Below are 25095 nucleotides of genomic sequence, written 5' to 3' on the forward strand. Positions count from 1 at the left end.
ACATTAGCCCAGTTAAGCCTACAGATTTCCTTTCTTGCCTCTACACATACTGATCCATATATCGTGCACCATGATGTTTGGACATGTAGGTTTTTACCCTCCCTCTGCAACCCTCCACTCCTGATGGGAGGGGGGAAGGCCAGAGGTGTTAATCCTGGGGCTGAGGGAGAAAGGGTGTAAGTGGAGGGTTGCTCCCTTCCGCCTCCCCAGGCTGCCAGAGGATGCAGGTGCTGCTTCGAATGCCTGGCAGGCCCAGAGATTTACACCAGTTGGCTCTAGGCTCCAGATTCCATGGGTAGGGGCTCTGCAGACTGACCCCTTCCCAAGCGCCCTTCTCTAAAGCTCCTGGGGCCTTATACTCACACTCATGCCCTCCTTTGTGGCACCATCAAGCACCCAAGCCCCAGAGGCAACCTCTGTCCTCCAGGGCTGCTGTCTTTTCAGAGGTTGTAAATGTTGGGTCTTTAGCAGGTCATGTCTGTTATAACTAAGTAGACATTGTGTTCAGGAGACAAAGCCAGACTCCCCTGCTCTGGCTTTCCCCTACACCCTCACACCCAGGAACACTTTCCCTGCTACCAGCTCCCACCCTATCTACTGTCACCTCTCAATATAGCTCTAGAGTGTGGAGGTGGGCAGGACACAGGGCGGTCAGTTTTTCTGGGCTCAGCACTCTCAGTAATGTGGTGTCTCCCCAAGGTCGCCAGCCCCCTAGGATAGTTCACTCCTCTTATGGTGGGTGGGGGCAGGAGCATACACCTCTCTCCAGGGGTCTTAGGTCTTGCATGCAGTATTCTTGAAGGGACCTGATTCAACCTTGCATTCCCATTTGCAGCCACCTATGCCAAATGGTTGCTCTTTGGGGATAAAGGCCACCTGTCTGCAGCTGTGTCCCTGGAGGTCACTTGAGGCTCCTGTGTGCAAGCTCCAGGGTTAGCCCATGGCCTAATATGTCACTGCCTGGTTCTCAAGCTCTTGAGGGCATGATAAGGTACTGAGAACATTGGGTCAGCCTGGGTCAGGTCCAAGAGACAAAGGCCAGGCTCTGTCCTCAGGGAACCTAGAATGCCACTCAGGCCAAACTTGGTATGGGTAGTGGGGGCTCATGGGGGATGGTGGGCACAGAGTTCCCACTGCCTCCTATGGAAGATGCAACAAGGAAGGAGTTAACTCAGTTCTGGGCTCTGCCCTCTTGTGTGGCCTGGTTTGTCCTCTTCTTCCTTTCCTAGGCCCCCTTGTCTCCCCTGGCTCTCACATACTCTTTCCAGCTGCCTCCCAAGCCAGCCCTGCAGTCTGATGAACATTCTAGAGTATGTGGACACAGACGGACGCTCTGGCCACAGGTGAGAAGGACCATGCCTTTGTTACCTGGCTCCCCTGTCTCTGTCTGTTCCTGTGTCTACCTTCTGTTCCCTGTCTCGACATCAACCCTAGCCTCTGCTGTTCTGGTGCTCATACCCGGGCTCTGCCTTCCACAGGCTGATTTCACGGAGCACTCAACCTGGCTTGTCTTTGCTTCCATGTCTTGCCCCGGGGTTCTTCTTCTACTCTCTCCAGCTTCCCTTCTCCCTGTCTTTCATGATTTACATCTAAAGGTAGCCTGGGTTCTTCCCTTTATGGTATCGTTTCCAGTGCTTCCAGATTCTCTGTTCCAGGATCCTTCTTATCTTCTCTCCCCACCCCACCCCCATTCTGAGCATCATCCTTATCTTGAGGCTCTACCACCAGTCCTCGACCCTCTGTGTGCACAGCCTGGCCACCTTTGAAGCACCTTTATCTCTTGCTCTTTTAGGCTCTGGCTCTTAGGTTCCCTGGACTTCTCCACACATCTCCTTCATCCAGTGTGATCCTCTCTACGGGTCTCTTCACTGCTGCTCAGGTCTGATCTAGGAAGAAGAGTGGGCTTAATTGGGAGACGGGATGAAGGTATAAAGAGGAGACTTGGAGGACCTGGGCTCTCCTTTCTGTGGCCTCCTTATGCCCAGAATCTCTCCCTTTTCTGTTTCCTCTGCTCAAGCTGTGTGTTGGTTTCCCATCTCTTCTGACTGCATCTGATTGACTGGCCTTTCCTTCTTCCTTCCTTATTTCGTTCTCTGTTCTCCCTCCCCTGCTGTTTTTGCTATTGGTAACCAACCCTTCATCCTCAGCACAGGGCCCATGCTCTGGTTGCCTAGCTCAGTGGTCAGAACACAGAGGGCTGTTGAACAGGAGTCTGGCCACACACGAGTGTGTCTGTAGGTGGGGTTGAGGGGAGACTCAAAGAGATGTCTTCAAATCCCATTGTCTTTCAGACCCACATTCCTAAAGCTACCCTGAGCAGCCCAGCTGTGACAGAGTATCTCAGGAACTAGCTTGGCTTAGCTGGAGCGGACTCACTCACTCCTTTTTCTACCCCCAGGCCCGGCAGTGATTTAGTTCCCGATCCTTCCAAACTCTGGTCCCTCTGTTGTCTGCTTTCTCTTGAGATGGCTTGCCACACCTAGGGCCAAACTCTATCTTCCAGCTGCTGCAGAGGTCAAAAGCCTTGCAAATGGAAGTCACAGAGGGGAAGTGATGGATGAAATGAATACTGCAGACCAGGGGGTGGGTGCTGGGAGGATGGGGAGGAAGAAAAATAGGCTAAGGTTACTGTCCTCCTGGCTAAGTGGAAGGTGCAAGGGACACTGTGGATAGCTGTGTTTGGAATGCCACGTGACTACATCTCTCATCCCGTGTCCTCTCAGAGACCTGCCTGGGATGGGATCTAAGGGGACATTACTACATCTGCTGAGGGGGTCATACCTTTGCAGACTGAAAAGTCACTGGTCAGTTCCTACACCCCAGGACTTCTGTGGCCCAGCTCTGCATATTATCAGCGTAGGATACTAACTAGCAGTGGCACCTATGTGTGTGGTGGATGAGCTTCAGAGTTCAGGTGAGTTCAGAGGCTTCTCTAAATCCTGTTTCAACCTGACAGGCACTGGGCCTGGGGAGGTCACAAAGGAGGTATCACTTCTTGCTATGTTTGGCTGGAGGAGGATCTATGAGCCAATGCTGTACAGGGAAGGCTCCGAACTTCACAGGATCCTAGGGATCGGCTTTTGCCACTTCCCCACTTTCTTCTTCCAAGCCCCACCTCCCCACCCTAGAGCCCAGGGACCGAGGTCAGAGAAGAAGAGTCTAGAGGCAGGATTTTGGCTTTAAGGAAAATTGCTTTATTCTGCTTCCACCTAAAGGGCTGTTGCAAAGGCTCCAGGTCTGAGGGCTTCACGGGCACCCTTAGAGCTGGGTAGCACAAGATCTACTCCTCATTCAGGCCCTTTTGAAATAAAAACAAAGTCCAAATTAGCTCTGGGGAGGCCAGCATTGTGAGAACAAGGCATGGAAACTGAAGTTGAGACTAGGGCACCTGGTGGGTGGAGACCCTTGTGTGACCTTGCAGGATCCCCCCTGTTGGCAGGGATATGCTTTCAGGGGTCGGTGTGGAAGGAGAATGTTTTGGAGACAAGGGCTCTTGACTAGGAGGGAGGGAAGCTGCCTCTGTGAGATCAGTGGAGACCTTGGGATAGCCTTTACATGCTTGAGATTCAAGGATAGGAGCCGAAATGAAGTGGGAAATAGACACGGTAGCTGGGGGGATCTGGATCTAACAAGTGTGTATAAATCGGGGCCATATAGGGTTTTTGACTCCTCTTGACCTGGGGTTCCCAGAATCACTGCAAATGAGGTCACAGAGAACCTAAGATGTCATTGGGAACTCAGTCACCTTAGCCTTTGGGGCTTTGGGGCTCAGCTAGGGACTAAATGAAACAACACTGTCTGAGGGGGGGCAGAGGAGCTGTGCCTGCTGTGGGAGGTGACAAGTGAGGTCCAAGGGAGGAACCCACCTTGGCACCAATGTCCCGGCTCTTGGCCCGCAGCTTGTTGACCTGGGACTCGGCAATGTCCGCCCTCTCCTCCGCCTCATCCAGCTCGTGCTGCACCTTGCGGAACTTGGACAGGTTGGTGTTGGCCTGCTCCTCCTATGAGTGGGTAAAGGGGAGGGGTAAGAAGGGTCTCTTAAGCTTACGGTCTAGGGAGGCTGGCACCCTGTGTCCCTTCCTCCTGGCTTCAACCCCAGCAGGGTCACTCACCGCCTCCTCAGCCTGGCGCTTGTAGGCCTTCACCTTCAGCTGCAGCTTGTCCACCAGGTCCTGCAGCCGCAGTAGATTTTTCCTGTCTTCCTCTGTCTGGAGGTCAGAGGAGGGCAGAAGGTGAGGGTGCATGAACCCAGGGGGCAGTGCCCCCACCCTGGCCTCTCTTGCCTTCTTCATTCCAAATGATACATTCTGAACCAATGCATGCTCTCTGGTCCTCACAGAATATTTGAATTTGCTTATAATTTCTTACTCAAGAAGCATCCTTTTTTTTTTTTTTTTTTTTTTTTTAGCCAAGGCTAGTAGTCTCAAACACATGACCCTCCTGCCTCAACTTCTTATGTATTGAGATCATAGGCATGTACCACTAAGCTCACTTGGAATGTGAATATTTTAAATATTGAGAGAGAACCCAATAAGCTGATGGGGTGCCTGAAAGAGTACAGTGACTCATGTTCACCGTCCTAGGGAGCAGGATCCTGAAGGCCTTGGAACACCACAGAGCATAAACCCACTGGCCCTGGGCCCAGCATGTACTGGGAATGACTCTGGGGTTGTAAGCATGATGGAATTTTCTGGGCTGCAGTGGACTGACACGAACTTGATCTAAGCTAAGGGCAAACTGTGCTTAGAGGGCGTAGCATGCTAGACAGAAAGACAAACAAACTCCTGATGGAACGCTGTGGAAAGCTGGGTTTATGCTGCCCTGGGTACCTGAAACGTTTTGAGACTTATTTGAATGGCTTTGGTGTCTTTGGTAGCAGGCCTGGCTATAAGTTTTCTGCAGGAGGAGGGTGTTGCTGCTTGTGGCTGTGCCTGTCTAGAGCATATCTCTGGTGGATGTGGGTACATAGAGGGTGCATGTCAAGGTGGAACACACAGGTTATGAAGCTCAATCATGGTCCTCTGGGCCAGGGGACCAGAGTCCATGACTGGGCAGAGTGGAAGGACATCCAGGGCTGCACACCAACTCTGGCTAGGGAAAGGTAGCAAGCTCTCTCTGTCCCCCTTGGTTGCTTGTCACTGTGGCTCAAGGCCATTGTGTCAGGGCCATGATCACAGCCCTGCCCAACCTGGTAGGTGAGCTCCTTGATGCGCCGCTCGCTCTTCCTCATGCCCTTCACAGACTCTGCATTGCGCTTCTGCTCAGCCTCCAGCTCATTTTCCAGCTCCCGAACCCGGGCCTCCAGCTTCTGCAGCTGCTTCTTGCCGCCCTTGAGCGCGATCTGCTCTGCCTCATCCAGACGATGCTGCAAGTCCTTGATGGTCTGCTCCATGTTCTTCTTCATGCGCTCCAGGTGGGCGCTGGTGTCCTGCTCCTTCTTCAGCTCCTCAGCCATCATGGCGGCCTGTGTGCAGGAGAGGAGAGCATGTGGTCTGCTCAGGTCCTCGTGGGCTCACTGCCCAGGCTAGGGAGATGCTGCTCTGGAGTGGGTAGGCAGGGGAGGGGACTCACATCTGTGATAGCCTTCTTGGCCTTCTCCTCTGCGTTCCTACACTCCTGCACTGCCTCCTCTACTTCTGTCTGGAGCTGGGATAGGTCTGCATCCATCTTCTTCTTCTGGTTGATGAGGCTGGTGTTCTGGGAAGAGAGTGGCAGAGCAGAAAAATCCCTGTGCATCTCTGAGAGGCTCCTTCCCCTGTCTGTCATCTGCTGAGCTCAGGAATGTACAGGGTACCCCCTCACCTGCGAGTGCAGCAGCTGCACCCGCTCACTGGTCTCAATCAGCTCCTGCTCTGCCAGCTTCCGAGACCGCTCCGTCTGCTCCACCACAGCCCGCAACTCCTCCAGCTCCGCCTGCAGCAGATTGTTGCGCCGTTCCACGATGGCGATGTTCTCTTTCAGGTCATCATTGGCACGGACAGCATCATCCAGCTGGATTTGAGTGTCCTGAGGATCAGAAAAATGAGTGTAAGCTGGTCAGTCAGCTGTGGTGCCTTCATGAAGCTGTCCCCCAGGATTGGACGTGGGTGGAAAGTCCATTGTGGTTGCTTTGGGTTGGCCTGTCAGTTATCGCTACAATGATGGTATGACAAGAGAGAGGAAGTGTCCCTACCATCTAATTAGCATTTATAGAAGCCAGCCCTTCCCTAGGTGAGGTAACCTCTTGTTTCCAGAAGTCTCTGAGTACCTTCAGCAGACTCTGGAGGCTCTTCACTTGTTTCTGGGCCTCAGCAGCCATACGGTTGGCATGGCTGAGCTGGATCTCCATCTCGTTGAGGTCGCCCTCCATCTTCTTCTTCACCCGCAGGGCCTCATTGCGGCTGCGTGTCTCCGCATCCAGGGAGGTCTGCAGGGAGTCCACCATCCGCAGGTGGTTGCGCTTAGCCTGCTCCATCTCCTCATCCTTCTCTGCCAGCTTCCTTTCGATCTCTGCCTTGATCTGGTTGAACTCCAGCTGGGCGCGGAGGATCTTGCCCTCCTCATGCTCCAGGGAGGCCTGGAAAGGATATAGATTTTGCAGGCTTATAGTCAGAGACCAGGGTGGAAGCATGGGTGTGTCTAAAAACCATGGCACATTTGGGAATGGTATACATGACTCAGTAGGAGATGCAGAGGAAGGAAATGAGAAAAAGTGTGCACAAGAGAAATGAAAGCAAGCTGAAGAGAAGGGGATGCAGACTCCCAGGGGGGTGGAGGGAGTCAGCTTTAAAGACAGAGAGGAAAATGAAAAGTGTTGCCAAGGAAACAGAGGCAATGAAGCAGAGAGTGAAAGAAAAAAAACCAAAAACCACACACAGGCAGGCAGAGGTGGAAAGTGGAATGAGCTCAAATAGGAGTCTCTCTAAGGTACAGTAAATCAAATGTTTGTGTGAAGGAACTTGAGTGACCTTGAACTCATCTGACATTGACAACTGTGCTGGGTGCCAGCTATGTCCAGCACCATCTTAGACCCTGGCAATGGGCCATTGAGGAGGAAGTCGGGCAAAGGGCAGATGGGAGCAGGGACCAAAGTCTAGATCCCAGTCCCTACCTAGCCCTGCTCCCTCCTGCGTGCCCACCTCAGCCTCCTCCAGGGCCGACTGCAGCTCCAGCTTCTCGGCCTCCAGTTGCTTTCGGATCTTCTCCAGCTCATGGATGCTCTTCCCCGTGGAGCCCAGCTGCTCAGTCAGGTCTGAGATCTCCTCTGTGGGGGCACATAGTGACTCAGTCAGGAATTTCTGGGGTCTCAATAGTGTAGGGGTGTGCTTCTTTCCCTGGACTGCTATTGGAGCCCTCAGGGATGGGGACATGGCCCTTTCCTTTCCCTGAGGCCCTTTCCTGTCCCCCAGCTTGCCCACCCTGGAGGTTCTTGTTCTCCCGCTTGAAGGTCTCCAGGTGCTCCAGAGACTCCTCATAGGCGTTCTTGAGCTTGAAGAGCTCTGTGCTCAGGGAGCGCGCCTCCTTCTGGGAAGACTCCAGCTCTGACTGTGACTCCTCATACTTCTGCTTCCACTCAGCCAGGATCTGCAGGGAAGGAGCGCCCTGTGACCAGAACTGCCCAGGCCCCTCTCCTGACTCAGCCCTCCTCCCCCACCTCCAAGGAGCATGCTGTGGCCTTGAGCTGGCACTGACCCCATCAGCGGCATGCACAGTGTCTGCAGCCCCTCTGTGAGCCTACCTTGTCAAAGTTTCTCTGCTTCTTGTCCAGGGCTGCGGCGGCGGCATTGGAGCGCTCCACGTCCACCATCAGGTCCTCGATCTCATTCTGTAGCCTGTGCTTGGTCTTCTCCAGGGAGGAGCACTTGGCGTTGACAGCCTCCACTGCCTCCTCTGCATCCTGCAGCCTCTGAGCCAGCTTCTTCCTGCAGTAGGGGAAGAAGGGAGGGTGGCCGGGAAGAGAGGGATGGGGAGAATGGAGGAGGTAGGTTTGGACAAGAGGAGAACATGTGACTTTCAAAAGACTATCCTTGACTATCTAGAAGCAGTCAGAGAAGGCTGGGGATTAGCTTCAGAGGCTGGGCACTTGGCAGACAAATCTTAGTAGCTGAGCATGAAGGCATAGCACCACTGAGGACCATGAGCCTGATCCTTCTTGGCTGCAGCAGCCCCATTCCCTACAGCACCATACCCCAGGTGGGAGCACTCAGCTCTCAGACAAACCTTTTGTTCGTCTTATATTCGGATGAGAAACATAACGCGAGCAAAAAGCTTCCCTGAGAGGAGCAGGAGGTGGGGGTGCCTAAGAGTCCCCTCTGTGTGGACTACTGAGCATCAGACTGGGCTGCAGAGGAGCCTCAACTAGGGCTGGCTACCCAGGACTCACTTGGCTTCCTCCAGCTCCTCCGTCCTCTGTATGGCGTCTGTCTCATACTTGGTCCTCCACTGGGCCACCTCTGAATTGGCCTTGGACAGGACTCGCTGTAGCTCAGCCTTGGCCTCTGTCTCCTCCTCATACTGTTCCCTCAGTAGGTCACAATCATGCCGTGCTGACTGCAGTGCGTGGGCCAGCGCGTTCTTGGCCTGGGAAGAGGTGGGCATCAAGGAAGTGGGTCAGCTTTTTCCTCCACCATCCTTTTACCCCAGTCTCAACACATCCCTTGGCCCAATCTACCTCCAACTCTCCAGTGAACCCGGTGTGGTTTGCTGAGCAAGAATGACCCTAAATAATAAAACAGTGCTGCACTGTTTACAAAGTTCTGTGTCCACTGCCTGATGCTCCTTGCAGAAGAGCTGATCACCCAGTGCATTTACAGTGCAAACAGAGGCATCAGGAAGTTTTCCTTGAGATTACCACACTAGAAGAGGTAGGTTAGTACTAAGCTTTGGGGTTTGTGGGAAGGAGTTGGGATGTTTGTACATGTGTAGGGAGGTCTTAAGTCAACCATGGGTGTTATTTCACAGACACCATATACCATATTTTTTTTTTGAGACAAAGTCTGTCACCAAGACCTCAGAACTTGGCTGGACTGGCTGCCAGTCAGTCCCAGAGATCTTACTGTGTAGTGATAATTTTAGAATTTTTGGTTTTTTTTTTAAATACACAGAAATATTATAAGAATGTGTGTTTGTTTTAATCCCAGGAGTGGGATATGGGGCTGCTTCAGATTGTCCACAGCAGCTGACTATGATTTGCCTCGTGCTCTAGCAGTGGTGTGATCTTGTCAGCTGCAGATAGTTTCTGCTATTGTGTGACATTTGGAATTCTAAGGACTTTTCAGAGGGTATATGAATGCTAGGACTCAGAGAGGTAGGGTTGGATGTTGGGGGTTGTTGGTTGCTGTTGGTTGCTATTGGTTGCTGTTGGTCACTGTTGCTCATGGTTTAAGTAGTCATGTGCAAAGAAGAAAGTAGAGGAGGAGGAGGAGATAGAAGTAGAAGCAGAAGAAGAAAAGGAGGAGGAAGAAGAAGGGGAGGAGAGAGAGAGAAAGAGGAGGAAGAAGGGAAAGAGGGAGAGAAAGAGGAGGAGGAGAAGAAGAAGGAGAAGAAGAAAGGAAGAGGCCGGGCGTGGTGGCGCATGCCTTTAATCCCAGCACTTGGGAGGCAGAGGCAGGCAGATTTCTGAGTTCATGGCCGCCTGCTCTACAGTGAGTTCCAGGACAGCCAGGGCTATACAGAGAAACCATGTCTCAAAAAACCAAAAAAAAGAAAAAAAAAAAAGAAAGAAAGAAAGAAAGAAAGGAGGAACAGGAAGAGGAGGGAACAGAAGAGGAGGAAGAAGGGGAGGAGAGAGAGAAAGAGGAGAAGGGAAAAGAAGAAGGAGACGAAGGAGGAGAAGGAGGAGGAGGAGGAGGAGGAGGAGGAGGAGGAGGAGGAGGAGGAGAAGAAGAAGAAGAAGAAGAAGAAGAAGAAGAAGAAGAAGAAGAAGAAGAAGAAGAAGAAGAAGAAGAAGAAGAAGAATCAACTAGGTATCTTGGTGGTGAAGATCAAACTTTCCTCAAGCAACTCAAACTCAACGCCCCTAATGAGAAGGAGGTAGTGTAACCATAGCATCATCCCTAATGAGAAGGAGGTAGTCTAACAATAGCATCGTCCGGTTTCCAACTTCTGACTTTATTCAGGGATCTCTTTCCTTTCTTTTCTATCATTTTTTCTCTCTTATCTAGTGTTAGGGGGTTGAAAGGGTGGAAGAAAAAGAATCCACAAAGTAGAACAGGCAAGCTATGTGACTGTCTCTGCCATCTCCACGCTGGGATTACAAGTGCTGGGGACTGAACTCAGGCCCAAACACCTTCATGCTCCTGCGCCAAGCCTTTAACTGACTGAGCTCTCTCCTCAGCCAGAGCCCTGTGAGGCTTAAGAACACATGGCCTTATCTCTTTCCCATGAACTCGGTACTGTGCTAGGGATAGGCTCCGGCTTTCTTCTTCCAGGCTTCAGATTGCTCTCATCATCCTAGGACCCCTCTGTGTAGTCCCTGCACCCAATATCTGCACCCAAGAAGGCCAAATCCCATCTTCTCAGATCAGAGGCTCTGAGCCTGCCTAATGCTGTGGCCTTTAATACAGTCCCTCATGTTGTAGGGACCCTCAACCATAAAATTGTCATGGCTACTTCACACTATAATTTACTACTGCTCTAGATGTGAATGTAAATGTCTGGCATGCATGATATCTACTATTTGACCCCAAAGAGGCTGCAAACCAGAGGTTGAGAATCACTATCTTAGATAATTTCCTCTCTGCCTCTTTACCCTCCTACTCCCCACCCCTGCACAGCAGCAGGAGGGCAAAGGGCCTCTCTCAGCCTGGGGAACAGATTTTAAAAGATACTTAGTAAAGGCTGTCTTATTACTTCTTTTTTGCAGTTTGTAGTAAGTTGTGGACCAGACAAGCCTCACTCTTAGAGAAGAAAGAGACCCATATTCTGGCCAATTGGTGCACTCTATGCTTGGGCCAGACACAGAGTCCAGGCCTTACCTTGACCTCCTCCTCCAGTTGCCTCTTGAGGTCCTCCAGCTGCTGTGTATACGTGAGCTTGCCTCGGGTTAGCTGAGAGATCAGAGCCTCCTTCTCGTCCAGCTGCCGGGACAGCTCCCCTGGGGAGGCACCAAGGTACCTTCAGACCCTCTCTACCCTCAACCCTGCCCCTAACTCTTAGGCTCCCTTCTCTGAAGAGGCTGTGGGCATATGAGGAGCATGTACACCCAAGGCTAGGATGGCTCAGGAGGTTGGGGCCCATGGAGCTCCAGCTCTGTGCTCACCATTCTCTGTCTGCAGCTTGGCCCGCTGGCTGGTGAGGTCATTGACAGAACGCTGCGTCTCCTCGGCCTTGCTCCGGTGCTCATTCATCTGGTCTTCCAAGGTCCGGCACATCTTCTCCAGGTTAGCCTGAGAGAGGAAGGAGTTACAGAGTAGGTGCAGGAAGGAACTAAAGTGGAGTAAGGATTGCAGTGAAAGAGAAAACCATGGAAGGGAGGGGGCGGGGAGGAAGGAACCAGATGAGCTGTCAAGGAAGAAAGAGGATCAGATCGACACCAGAGGGGATTAGAGGAGGGAGCTGCTGAGAGGGCCCACCTTGGCCTTGATGATCTGCTCCATGTTGGAGGTGACATCGTCCAGCTCCAGCTTGAACTCACTCTTCTCTTTCTCCAGCTTCTGCTTCACCCGCTGGAGGTTGTCGATCTGCTCGCCCAGCTCCGCCACGCTGTCCGCATGCTTCTTGCGCAGGGCCGCCGCCGTGGCCTCGTGCTGCAGCGTGGCCTCCTCCAGGTCCCGCCGCATCTTCTGGAACTCGGCCTCGCGCTTCTTGTTCATCTCTATCTGCACGGATGTGGCCCCGCCGGCCTCCTCCAGCCTCTCACTGATCTCCTCCAGCTCCCGGGACAGGTCAGAGCGCAGCTTCTCCACCTTGGCCCGGGCTGTGCGCTCGGCCTCCAGCTCCTCCTCCAGCTCCTCGATGCGTGCCTAGCCAGGGACACAGAGGGTCAGACCTGCTTCCTGCACCCCTCCATTGAGGCCCGCCCTGGGGCTCTAAAAGATCCCTGGCCTATGAGAACAGCACGTAAGTTTGATGTGTTACTAGAAAGGTGGACATAGATGGATTTGGGGGAAGGTGTCTTGCGCAGCCCAGTCAACTTTCCTTTAGGCTTGAGCATTGCACATTCTCTTTATTGGAAGAAAGCAGATCTCTTAGAGAAGGCCAAACAACAAGAACAACAACAACAACAATTTGAGTCTCATGGGTTTTTGCAAGCAATTTAGTGGGGGAAAGTAGCAAATGTGTAGCTGAGAAAAAACACACTTGTCTGATCAAATAGCTGAAGACCTAATTCAATGCCTGCTACAGAGGAAAGAACCATAAGAGCTGAAGGGACCTAAAAGTCACCAGGTGACAGAGTAGGCATGGAGACTCAGGTCTGCAGTGGAGCTCTGTGATCTCTTGACTAGACAGACTGAGAAGAAACCAGGAGTTCTGCGGTCTAGACCTCCCCGGTCCCCTCTCAGGCTCTCTTCCTGTGTCTTCCTTGGATCATACAAGCCCCAGCTAGGGATTCCCATAGGAAGCCTTGTTCATTTTATCTCCTTTCACGGGCACACAGTTCCTTGATGCAGGAGTAGCGTACCCTGGATGGCACGTTCAGCTGGAGCCTCTACTCTAGCCTTACCTGAAGCTCCTTGAGCTTCTTCTGCAGCTGACTGCCCAGGGCCTGCTCATCCTCAATCCTGGCATTGAGTGCATTTAACTCAAAGTCCTTCCTGTAGGGAAGAAAGGGGGTGGGGTAGCAGGCCAGGTAGGCACCTGACTATCCACCAGAGATTGCAGACTATAAAACCAATAAAGTACAGGAAAACAAAAAAAAAAAAACTTCCAAGAGTGATTTAGGATGCCCAAAGGATAACACCTGCTGTCGGGTTCAGGTCCAGGAAGAATGTAATGGAAAGCCCTGCAGCAGGGTGGTGGGGTGGGGCTCTGTGGGGCTTTTCCTTCTTTTAAAAAATTATTTATTTATTATTAAATATGTATGAGTGTACACCATCAGTGTTCTCAGACACACCAGAAGAGGGCAAATCAGATCCCATTACAGATGGTTGTGAGCCACCATGTGGTTTCTGGGATTTGAACTCAGGACCTCTGGAAGAGCAATCAGTGCTCTTAACCTCTGAGCCATCTCTCCAGCCCAAGCTTTCCTTTATTTATTTATTTATTTATTTATTTATTTATTTATTTATTTATTGGTTTTTCGAGACAGGGTTTCTCTGTGTAGCCCTGGCTGTCCTGGAACTCACTTTGTAGACCAGGCTGGCCTCGAACTCGGAAATCCACCTGCCTCTGCCTCCCAAGTGCTGGGATTAAAGGTATGCACCACCACCGCCCGGCAAGATTTCCCCTCTTATCCCAAGTTTTCTTCTAGGTGAAGTAATGAGACTATTGCAAAGGCCTTTTTTTTCTTTCTCTTTGATGCTGGTGGTCTTTAACTTGTCACTGTTAGCTTAGGTGACTCAGTTGCCTCTTTTTTTTTAATTGGTGTATATTCACTGTACATAGTGCTGGGATCATAAGGATGGTTTCTCACACCAGACCATGCACCTTGATCATGCTCACTTCCCTCTCTACTCCTTAACCTTTCTGAGCCTTAGCTGTTTCTTTGGTAAAGTAGGATGACGGACACTATCTTTGTGAGGATTCTGAGGAGGGCAGTTGGGAGTACTGCTCTTCTAGAAGAAGCAAGATCAGTTCTCAGCACTCATACCATGCAGCTCACAACTGCCTCATAGGCCAGTTCCAGGGTGTCTGGTGCTCTCTTCCAGCTTCTGTAAGCACACACACACACACACACACACACACACACACACACACACACACACAATTAAAAATAAAATATATAAAAAAAAGAAGGTTGAAAAGCTGTTAGGACCATATTTCTTTCATTCATTCAACCAACAAACTCTGGGCCTAGGACAGTGTGAAGACTCTTATGCAAATACAAGTTGAAATACTATAAGAGCCTCAAATGTCAAAATATGTTTTTGCAACTCACTATTCACCAAGTCTGTATGCACACCTTTGGGAAGGACTTGCAATAAAGACTGGAACTAGAACCTACCTAGAAAAAAGAAATGACCCAACCCCTTCATTCTTTGAAGAGCAGAGCAATTCCTTTGAAATTCTGTGTAGCCTTCCTCCCTATCTGACTGAGTGCTCACAAAGGAAGCAAGCTTTTATTTTCACCTCTCCCAAGAGCCTAGTGGGGACAAGGTGCCTGAGAGATCCAAGTGAGAATCCTTGCTAGGGAGGACTATGACCTGATGTGTGGGTTAGGGAGCCTTTGCCCCAAGTCTGAGCGCCCATTGCCTCTTAGGATGGCCCTTGCTTGGGTCAGCCTGTGAGATGAGCTGGGCTGGATAAAGGCCCTGGCGATATGGTATATGGTACTTTTTGAGTCGCTCATCCAACTGCTGCTTGTCATTCTCCAGGTCCATGATGCTCTCCTGCGTCAGCTTCAGGTCACCCTCCAGCTTCCGCTTGGCTCGCTCTAGGTCCATGCGCACCTTCTTCTCCTGCTCCAGGGATCCCTCCAGCTGGCAGAGAGAAGGACCAGCCATGAACCACAAGGTAGGACATCCTGACCTAAGTTTTGTTCATCTATATTTTGGAAATCCTTAGAGAATCCAGGACTTGGGACACGTCCCTAGAAAGGACCAATGTTCCCAGGGAACCACGAGAATGTCTAGACTGAAAGGTTTGCTCAATAGATTATTTTGTGAATGAATGAATGTGGGAGAAGGTTCCAAAGCCATAACCATTCATTCAGCATCCTGTAAGTACCTACGGGTTCCAGGCTCTGTGCAGGGTACTGGAGACACAAAACTGAGTAAACTCATCTGAGGGGAGCTCTTAGTCCTGCGACTGAGACAGATACTGAGTTACTATGGCAGAATGGCACGGGAGTCAATGGACAGATACACATTTGAGGGAACAATGGTCATTCAGGACCCGACTCTGCAAAGATCCTCCTCAAAGAGTCTAACAATTTACCAAAGAGGTATACAGTGTTCTTATGAGATGATCCTCTAAACCCTGTGGTCAAAGAGCTATGTGGGTTTACATTTTTAACTTTAATAAAAAGCCAGCTCAGGCTGGGCATTGTGTGTGGTGCATGCCTTAAATCCCCAGCACTCAGGAAGCAGAGGCAGGAGGATCTTCTGTGAGTTTGAGGCCAGCATCGTGTACAGAATGAGTTCCAGGAAAACCAAGGCTACACAGAGAAACTCTGTCTTGAAAACACAAAACCAAACCAAACCAAACCAAACCAAACCAAACCAAACCAAAAAAGCTACCCCTGTTCTTGGTCAGTGAGATACATTTTTTTTGAAGTCAATAATTCGCATGCTTTTTACCCCCTAGTTCTATTCTGGGAAGATGTCAATAGACTAAATAACACCCCCCCACACACACACACAGCTGTTCACACATACCTCTCAACACAGAAAGACGCGCTACATCTAAGCCCATTATGCCCAGTCTGCTTACATCATCCACCTGCTGCTCCAGCTTGACCTTGGCCTTGGTCAGAGTGTTGACCTTGTCTTCCTCAGCCTGCAGGTCATCCAGAGCCTGCTGGTGGGCCTCTTGCAGAGCTTTCTTCTCCTTTGTCAGCTTGACAATGATCTCATCCAAACCAGCCATCTCCTCTGTCAGGTTTTTCACCTGCCAAACACAAATCCCACATTCCCTTTAAGTCAAAGGACACCATCCTGGGGACACCTAGAGGAACCTCCATGCTACCATGAGGACCATGCTGTGGTTTGGAACCCGAGGGAGCCGGCCTCACCTTGTTCTCTGTTGCATGCTTTTCCTTCTCCACCTTGGCCAGCGTCAGCTCCAGGTCATCAATATCCCGCTTGAGCTCTGAGCACTCATCTTCCAGCTTGCGCTTCTTGGCAGTGAGCTCGGCGTTCATCTCCTCCTCGTCCTCCAGCCTCTCGGTCATCTCCTTCACCTTGGCCTCCAGCTGGATCTTGTTCTTGATCAGCTGGTCACAGCGCTCCTCTGCATCCGCCAAGTTGTCTTGTTCCTGGGGGGCAAGGAACAGAAAGGGAGGCTGGTCAGAGAGGATGGGCCCTTGTCCTCACAGGTGGAGGGGAGGTGTGCAATAGCCAGATAGGAGAGGGACCCCGGCTTCTTCTCATCTGAGAAGAGCCTCAGGAGGCTAAGGAGGCAGGTTTAGGATGGTCTGGCTTGGGAGCACTGGGGAGAGGAGTAGAGGAGAGAACTCAAAGTCTTCACATAGCCTTCCTTGCTTTAAGGAACTGCATTTGCTGATGTTAAACCCTGTGAATTTTAACCTATGAGACAGGCAGGTGGCTCCTGTCTAAAATGAAGAAATTTAAGCTCAAAGATAACGATCTCTCTCTCTCTCTCTCTCTCTCTCTCTCTCTCTCTGTGTGTGTGTGTGTGTGTGTGTGTGTGCATGTATATTTTTGAGACAGGATCCCTTACAGCCCAGGCTGGCCTTGCACTCACTCTATAGCCAGTGCTAACCTTGAACTCCTGATTCTCCTGCCTCCACCTCCCAAGTGCTGGAATAACAGAGATGCACTGCCATGTATGCCTGAGCCTGCGTATGTAAAAGAAGTTTCTTTTTTATCTTTTCTCCTTCTGAGGAGGTCTTCGAAAGTGAGGTACCAGAATCCTCAGCCTGTGAGCGACAAGATCTTACACTCCTAGGTAAAGAGAGGTGTGGGATTGTGGGGAGCATGATAGAAGCACGGGGGGAGGAGCTCACAATGGCCATGTGGCCTCACCGCCTGCACTTGGAGCTGCAGGTCATTCTTCTCCTGCAGCAGGGACACCATCTTCTCCTCCAGCTCCTTGCGGCGAGCCTCAGACTTCTCTAGTGCATCTTTGACTCGTCCAAACTCCTCCTTCATGGTGGCCATCTCCTTCTCCGTCTCCGCGCTCTTCAGCAGCGGCTTGATCTTGAAGTAGAGCTTCATCCACGGCCAATTCTTTACCCCCATGAAGGCCCGAATGTTCCACTGGATAATCAGCAGTGAGTCTCTGCAGGCAGGATAATGAGAGTGATATGGAGCTTCATATCTGAGGCTCTTATTCCTAGATAAATCCACCTTCCCTTCATTGACCTCGCCCTTCCCAAGGTCTTCAAAAGCTAAGGACCAGCTTGTGTTCATAAGATTCCCTCCTAATGATTTCTTCCTGCTGGGCTCCCTGAAGTCTTTCTCTTGACTCTCTCACTGAATTAGCTTGCACCTCGGGAGGGCTAGGGATCTCCTTTAAAGACTCTCACCTGCGCTCCAGCAGCTTCTTGAACTCCATTCTGGAGAGCACACCTCGGGACTGGGCCTGGATTCTGGTGATGATGCGGCTCAGCCTCTCATCGCGCATCTCCTCCAGCAGCCCCAGCAGGCCCGCCTTGAAGAACACCTGCAGAGAAGACACGTGTGTTAGGCACAACTAGGATGGGGCATGAGGGCAGACGTGGTGGGCGTCTGGGGATAACTTAGGGAAGAATTGGAAGGAGGATGCTGTAGGTGGCTGGAGAAGGGATGGGAAAGTGGTTCTGGGAGCAGAGAGCTAGCTCGTGGTTCAGAGATAGCTTTTAAGATGAGATAAAGTAAGAGGGTGGGAGGGAAAGATGAAGAACCGAAGGAAAAGAAGATATCTTTAACTAATTCGTCTCTTTCTTTTCCTCACCTTGGTGTGACCAAACTTGTATTGGTTGTGGTCAATATCCAGGGAGCCCAGCAGTTTCTCAGCCCCTTTCCTGCTATCAATGAATTGCCCCTCAGGGATGGCTGCTGGGTTCAGGATGCGATACCTTGGGAGGGAAGTTCTCAGAGTCATTTGCATTCTGTGGGGGTCTGCTCTGCCTATAGAATTTCAGGGCCGCCATAGACCCCCCCCACTCCCACAAAGGGAGCTCATGCCTGGATCCCTGAGCCCTGGGGCACCCCTTACCTCTGCCGGAAGTCCCCATAGAGAATGCGGTTGGGGAAGCCCTTCCTGCAGATGCGGATGCCCTCCAGCACGCCATTGCATCGCAGCTGGTGCATGACCAGGGGGTTGTCCATCACCCCTGGGGCAGCAGAGAGGAGAGTTATGATTGGGAGAGTGTTGGACTAACCCCAATCCTCTGGGTTCTCATCCCGGCCCTGGCATATACTATCTGCTTACTTCAGCCAGGCAGTCAGCCAATACCAATTCTCCGTTTGTTTCATTTCCCCTTTAGCCACATTTCTAACAGCAATCAAAATATTCCCTCATCTATTATTTTGTATAATTTATACTTATTATCATGGATGGTTTCAGGACAGACGTATCTCTCATTCTGTGTGAATGGGCTAAGAGATTGAATGTCGTGCAGGTCACTGAGCTCATTGAAATCTTAGCCAGGCTCTGAACCTGGGCTCCTGATATTTTGTTTCCAACGTTTAAGAACAAATAGACATTCCTTAGATGTCTCATTAAGGGCTGGAAGTCACTCATGAGGTGATTCCCATAGAAGTGCCTTACATATTACTCTGAGGTGCATAATCCAACATAGGGTAATGTGGGAGGGGTGGTCCGGGAGTAGAATGTGACTTGGAAACCACCATGACTTGGAGATTACTCAAGGTCCCGTCTCTGAGTCAGTGCGTGTTCAGAGTGGGAGAGCGCAAGTCCGTGGGCTTACCTGGAGACTTTGTCTCATTGGGGATGATGCAGCGTACAAAGTGAGGGTGTGTGGAGCGCAAGTTTGTCATAAGTTTGTTCAGATTTTCCTGTGGCAGAAAAAGAGGATGAAATAAAGAGCAAGGAAGGAGAAGATGTAGGAAGAGAAGAGGAGGAAAAGAAAGGAGAGAGTATGGGAAGTGAGGAGACAGAAGGATGCTGGAGAAGACACAGGTGAAGGTGAGAAGTGAAGAGGGATGAGGGAGACACAAGATTAGAGGCCAGGAGATGAAGAAAGACAGGAGCATGGGAAGGGCCAAGGTGAACCCAGAAGAACTGGTATTGGGAGGAGCTGGGGCTGAGGCACCAGAATAAATGGGGAGCCATGGTAGGCTGAGGCTGGGCATACACTCACTCTGTGCAGAGCAGACACGGTCTGAAAGGATGAGCCTTTCTTTGCCTTGCCTTTGCCTTTGTCCGCCGCTGTGGGAAAGGAAGCCAAAAAAGGATAATGAGTGGATTCGTAAAGAGGCAAGGAGTAGGGGGCAGAGGCCTATAGCCTCTCCTCACATTTTGTCTTTCCTGGCCACCAGGCGAGAGTTTTCAATGTGGCGGCTTCAGTGTCTCCGCCCAGGTCTATCTCACTGAGTCTGTACATCTCGGGGTGTACCATGAAAGGGAAGTGGTGAAATTTCACCGTCAATGTGCCTCAGAACTATGGCATAAACCTTAGAGTGCTAATGCCCCGGGGGTACTTACGGGCATCAGCTCCAGCATAGTTGGCAAATAGATTGCTGAGCAGCTTGAGGGAAGACTTCTGATACAAACCCACCACTGTCTCATTGAGTGGGTCCTTGTTCTTCTGTAGCCAGCCCAGGATATTGTAGTCCACGGTGCCAGCATAGTGGACCAAGGAGAAGTGGGCTTCCTGCTTCCCCTTGACATTGCGAGGCTTCTGGAAGTTGTTGGACTTGCCCAGGTGGTTGTCGTACAGCTTGGCCTTGAAGGTCATGTCTGTGGCTTTGGGGAACATGCACTCCTCCTCCAGGATGGACATGATGCCCATGGGCTAAGAGTGTAGGGAGAGAATCATTGAGTAAGCTTCACTTAGTTGAGATATTCTTCAGTATGTCAGTACTTACCCAGACATGCCCTTAGGTTATGAAGAGACCACTGCCTAATGTTTGACACTTGTCAAGCTTTCCACAAGTGGGGATTTTTGTTGATTTCAGAGGGCCTTTTTTTTTTTCTTTCTCAAATCTGAGTTTGTGGCTGCTTCTGATGTCTCTATCGTACTCTACCACCCAGATCCCTGTGATGCTGAGTTTAAAAATAGGTACACTAGCCAGGTGGTGATGGCACACACCTTTAATCCCAGCACTCAGGAGGCAGAGGCAGGTGCATCTCTGAGTTCAAAGCCATCCTGGACTAGATAGCCAGTTCCAGGGCAGCCAGGGCTACACAGAGGAACCTTGTCTTGAAAAACCAAAACCAAAACAAAAACAAAAAACAAAAAACAAAAACCACTCTTATAGCCCCTCCCCCAATACCATTGTCCCATTTCCTGATCCTTGGATGTGTGCAACCCAGAGCCAGTGGTGGGGAAGCCCAGCTTCTAGATGCCCATCTTTCATGTGTCCAGTCTCAAGCTCCTGGGAACAGAGCTATCAGCACTGTCATGGATATTCTAAACAACACAGAACTCTGGAAAAGAGTCCCACTTCTGATACTTAGACTGAACTCCTCAGAAGGGACATGAGCCATCACTTTATCTGGAATTCTGAAGTGTTTATGTAAGGCGCAGGGGGAAGGCTCAGATGGTGGAGGCAGGGCTCACCTTCTCGATGAGGTCGATACAGGCCTGCAGGTCCATGCCAAAGTCTATGAAAGTCCACTCAATGCCCTCCTTCTTGTACTCCTCCTGCTCCAGCACGAACATGTGGTGGTTGAAGAACTGCTGCAGCTTCTCATTGGTGAAGTTGATGCACAGCTGCTCAAAGCTGTTGAACTGCAAGGGGGTGAGGCAGCCAGTCAGGCAGGCCGACTGAGGGTCTGAGAGGCCAGCAGGGTGGGTCAGCCTAGGACTGTGCCACACACCTGCCTGAGCTTGGCACAGGCATGGCTGGTCCCCTCCCAGGTTATAGCAGGGAAGGGAGGGCTTCTCCTGAGGGCAGGGACAGTGATTGGCTCTAATGGGTCCCCACTGCTATCCTGTGCCTGGCCCACAGCTGGCCCTCCACATGTGACTGATGGTCTGAGTGGGTAGGTGAGAAACACTTGGTGTCCCAGGCCAGGGCTCCCAGACTCACATCGAAGATCTCAAAGCCAGCGATGTCCAGGACACCTATGAAGTACTGGCGGGGCTGCTTGGTCTCCAGGGTTGCGTTGATGCGTGTCACCATCCAGTTGAACATCTTCTCGTACACTGACTTGGCCAGTGCCCCGATGGCGTATGACACCTGCAGGGTAGGGGAGAAATCTGGATGATATGGGCCCTTGGGAAGGATGAGTTTGAAAGCTCATATTCCACTATGCAGTGATCTCTCGGCCATTCACTTATCATCCAAAGACAACCCACCTGCTGGACATTCTGCCCCTTGGTGACGTACTCGTTGCCCACTTTGACTCTAGGGTGGCACAGCCCCTTGAGCAGATCGGCTGAGTTCAGCCCCATGAGGTAGGCTGATTTGTCAGCCTCTGGAAGGAAAGGACAGGTGAGGAAGTTAGTATGTGGATACTCGTTCTGCAGACTTGGCCCTCGGTGACTCCACAGCTTTCTTGCTTCTCACCTTCAGTGCCGTCTGGTTCCGCCTGCTCCTCCCGCTGCTTCTGCTTGAACTTCATGTTTCCAAAGTGCATGATGGCGCCTGTCAGCTTGTAAATGGAGTTCTTTTCTTCTGGAGTGAAGCCCAGCACGTCAAAGGCGCTCTGGAAGCAGCCCCCATATCAGTGAAGCCCAGAAAAGGAAGTGCGACTAGTTAATGAGACCCGCAAACACTGGAGAGAGAACCTGAATTTGTTTTCCTATTCCCTGTAAAGTATGAGATTCCCACAAGCAGAGAGGGACTCTAAAACACAGACAGACATTAAAGATCAGGGCATTGCCTTATCGCCGTCCACTGTGAATGCTCATAGCTGTTCTCTGTAGCTGCTGTGGGCTACCCACCTATGTTCCTAGATCTTTCCCTGCCTAGGTTTTGGTACCCGTGTGTATCTCTCCTCTACCCAACAGCTCACTTCACCCCCAGGGTCTGTAGGGCTCTCCTTCCTGTGTCCCAAGTAGTGTGATTTTGTTTTCTACCTTTCCTGTCTCTGTCCATGGTTCTCAGCACACTGTGGTTTGACAACGCCAAATATTGGCTTCATAGCACGTGTCTTAGTATACCCTGTTCATAGGGTAGCTCTCCAGGAGGGTTGTACCACTTTAAAAATCAGATAACCAGTATCTTGGCTCTGTTCCTAAGCTGGTACCACGTGCCATGACCAAGTGTCCGCCCGTAGCTGAGAACTCGCATACTTACATCCGTGGCCATGAGCTCTTCAGAGTCATCAATGGAGGCCACAGTCGTCTCTCCTTGGGAGATGAACGCATAATCGTAGGGGTTGTTGGTGATCAGCAGCATGTCTACAAGTGGAAGGAATGTGGTTCGGGTGTGCCACAGCCCCTGGCTATCCTGGGGGCTGCTGACTATGGCAAACAGGCCAAGAGAGAGGCTCAGATAGGGCTTGATTTGACCCCCAAGACTGAACCTAGCAGTATCATAGGGCCCAAGGCACACTGCCTGAACCCAGCCTTAAGCAGAGAGGACCAGGTTGCCATGGAAATAGCTGGTCTCAGTCTGACTCACCTAGAAGCTCAGGCTTTTTATTAGACAGGATTTGGTAGAAAATGTGATAATCTCTTTCTGCTTTCAGCTGGAAAATAACCCTGGATTTTTCCAGAAGGTCTGTGAACAGGCAGATAGGAGAGGAATGAGGTTAGATACAAAGACGTCAAGGGGAAGGGACGGGGACCATTACAAGCAAAGGACAGAGGGAGAGACCAGTGTATGGATACATACAGAGGTCACACATGAAGGTGGAAACAGAGACCCAGAAGGGAAGAAAGCATCTTAGAGAGACAAAGAGACATGCACTGATAGCAGACAGGAAAAGCCAGAGAAAGCCTCAGGCAGAAGTAGAGACAGAAAGAAAAACTGCATACTGCAGGAAGAGGTTGAGATCGGGCTGTAGAACCAGGATGGGCTCAGCCTAAATAAACCCCAGCAAACTCATAGAACTTACAGGTCTCTATGTCTGCAGATGCCAACTTTCCTGTTGCCCCAAAATGGATTCGGATGAATTTCCCCTGAAGAGATGGATGGGAGAGAGCAGCAATGAGCCTGGGAAAGGCTCACATTTGAGGCCATCCTTCGAAAGCCAGCACAAGTCCCAAGTTCAAGGTGGAGTATCACTCACAAATCGAGAGGAGTTGTCATTCCGAACTGTCTTGGCATTGCCAAAGGCCTCCAGAGCAGGGTTGGCTTGGATGATTTGATCTTCCAGGGTACCCTGAAAGAGGTCAAGAAGGATGGGATATGACGGCTGCCTACTCTTTTTCTGTAATACAAGCCTTTACATGACAGCAGGCCTACCTTGCCTGGGGTCTGGTCCTTCTTGCTGCGGTCCCCAATGGCGGCAATAACAGCAAAATATTGGATGACCCTCTTAGTGTTGACAGTCTTCCCAGCTCCGGATTCTCCACTGTTGTGACAAGCAAAGGCTTAATAGGCAGTAAAGACACTGGTTAAGACCAGTGAGCCTCAAGCGAGGGAGAGCACCTATTCTAGTGGAGAGAAGGTGCTCTGATCAGGAAGTTGTTAGGGACTGGGACATAGGATCAGGTTAACCAGCAGGAAGATGGTGCCACAGAGGACAAGGAGAGGAGAGGGCTGTTTGGGAACAGTAAGTGGGGAGGAGAGAAAAGGTTTCTAAAGTGGAAGATAAGGAAAATGAAGACAGGTGATTCATGGGCTTTTCCAAATGAGCTTATCCATGAATGAAGAGTCAGAGGGAAATGGGTGAGGAGGCAAAAGGAGAAAACAAGAGAAAGATGGAAAACAGAAAGGGAGAGAGGCACAAAGAAAAGAGTTGGAGCAAAGATCAGAGAAGAAAGAGATGGGCATGTGGGTGGAGAGAAAGAGGGCCATAGGTGCATGCAAAGGAGTCTGGGTACTCCCAGGGGATTCTGGGATCAGGGATTCTGGAGCTATGCTCACGTGATGAGGATGGACTGATTCTCCCGATCTGGAAGAGAGAGGAGGAGAAGCAATGGGTTGAGGGATTCGAGTCCAGGTGAGAATTCAGGTTGAGGGGACCCAGGTCTGGGCACCAGGCTTACCTGTCAGCATGTACTGATAGGCGTTGTCAGAGATGGAGAAGATGTGAGGTGGGGCCTCGCTCCTCTTCTTGCCCCGGTAGGCGGCCACCACTTCTGCATTGTACACTGGCAGCCACTTGTAGGGGTTGACGGTGACGCAGAAGAGGCCCGAGTAGGTCTGAGGGTAAGGAAGAGCAAGTGAGGGGTGGTTGTCAGAACTAGAGAGAGACCCCAGGAGGCGATGGAAGCAAAGGGCGAAGCGCAGAATCAGTCTGGTTTTATAACCGAGCCAAAGGAGCAAGGGCTGGTGTAGAGTGCCATGCTCCCTGGACACAGAGCAGGCAGGTAGGTGGCTTGGCTTCAGGAGACTGCTCTTGCCCAGGAAGCTCTCGGTTCAGGGCGATGGACCGGTGCTGCACTCACGTAGATCATCCAGGAAGCGTAGCGCTCCTTGAGGTTGTACAGCACAGCCGGCTCGTGCAGGAAGGTCAGCATGGCCATGTCCTCGATCTTGTCGAACTTGGGTGGGTTTTGCTGCATCACCTGGTCCTCCTTCACGGTCACCGTCTGGAACAGAGGCCCTCATGTCAACCTGTGTCTGCCCTGCTCTATTGGCATGAGGGTAGCACGGCAAGGTATGGAGTTGGGGGGGGGGATGGTGTATAGCTGAGGAAAGACTGGAGTTAGATGTTGGGAGTAAGGAGACTTTTGGGAGAGTTTGGACCCCCACCCTACCCAAAGGACGGGAAGCTTGGGGGTCCTCAGGTGTGCATGCCTGTCCCCTCTCTGGGCACCCTAGGTATGTGGCTCTCTTGAGTGGCCTCCCCACACCAGTCCTGACACCTACCTTGCCATTCTCCGTCTCAGCGGTGACTTTGCCACCCTCTCGGGACACGATCTTGGCCTTGACAAACTCTTCTTTGTCATCAGGCACAAAAACATCTTTCTTGAGGTCAAAGGGCCTGGTCTGCGCCTCCAGCCTCTCCTTCTCAGACTTCCGCAGGAAGGGGGCTGCGGCCCCAAATGCAGCCATCTCTGCATCCGCCATCGCTGAGTCTGGGGTGAGGAGCAGCTGTTACCTATAC

At 51.2% G+C, this 25095-nt stretch overlaps 1 protein-coding gene and 2 long non-coding RNA genes across 3 annotated transcripts; 2 read left to right on the top strand and 1 right to left on the bottom strand.

The window, feature by feature from the left end:
• The first annotated feature begins 1152 nt into the window (after positions 1 to 1152).
• LOC115029238 (uncharacterized) lies at positions 1153 to 11343 on the top strand. The gene is made up of 3 exons (XR_003834808.2): positions 1153 to 1343; positions 10844 to 11090; positions 11256 to 11343. It is a non-coding gene; the product is annotated as an uncharacterized LOC115029238 (long non-coding RNA).
• Myh7 (myosin heavy chain 7) lies at positions 3179 to 25058 on the bottom strand. The gene is made up of 38 exons (XM_021181494.3): positions 24858 to 25058; positions 24434 to 24577; positions 24032 to 24188; positions 23910 to 23937; positions 23286 to 23394; positions 23110 to 23202; positions 22936 to 22999; positions 22500 to 22598; positions 22173 to 22276; positions 21441 to 21579; positions 21230 to 21348; positions 20961 to 21110; positions 20489 to 20659; positions 19411 to 19720; positions 19067 to 19134; positions 18674 to 18761; positions 17959 to 18076; positions 17695 to 17818; positions 17288 to 17424; positions 16785 to 17040; positions 15812 to 16054; positions 15511 to 15687; positions 14413 to 14558; positions 12644 to 12734; positions 11553 to 11942; positions 11240 to 11366; positions 10956 to 11074; positions 8363 to 8559; positions 7718 to 7901; positions 7398 to 7563; positions 7119 to 7243; positions 6248 to 6556; positions 5803 to 6006; positions 5572 to 5697; positions 5189 to 5464; positions 4113 to 4208; positions 3867 to 4001; positions 3179 to 3298 (listed from the first exon to the last, which is right to left on the bottom strand). The coding sequence occupies exons 1-38, from the start codon at positions 25056 to 25058 to the stop codon at positions 3281 to 3283; spliced, it is 5808 nt and encodes a 1935-aa protein (XP_021037153.1). The 3' UTR covers positions 3179 to 3280.
• LOC110309089 (uncharacterized) lies at positions 11938 to 23112 on the top strand. The gene is made up of 3 exons (XR_002379657.3): positions 11938 to 12039; positions 14454 to 14592; positions 22954 to 23112. It is a non-coding gene; the product is annotated as an uncharacterized LOC110309089 (long non-coding RNA).
• Positions 25059 to 25095: the final 37 nt, after the last annotated feature.

The sequence above is a fragment of the Mus caroli genome, unplaced genomic scaffold, assembly GCF_978045245.1.
Source record: "Mus caroli unplaced genomic scaffold, Mus_caroli_1 scaffold_12, whole genome shotgun sequence".
NCBI classification, from domain to species: domain Eukaryota; kingdom Metazoa; phylum Chordata; class Mammalia; order Rodentia; family Muridae; genus Mus; species Mus caroli.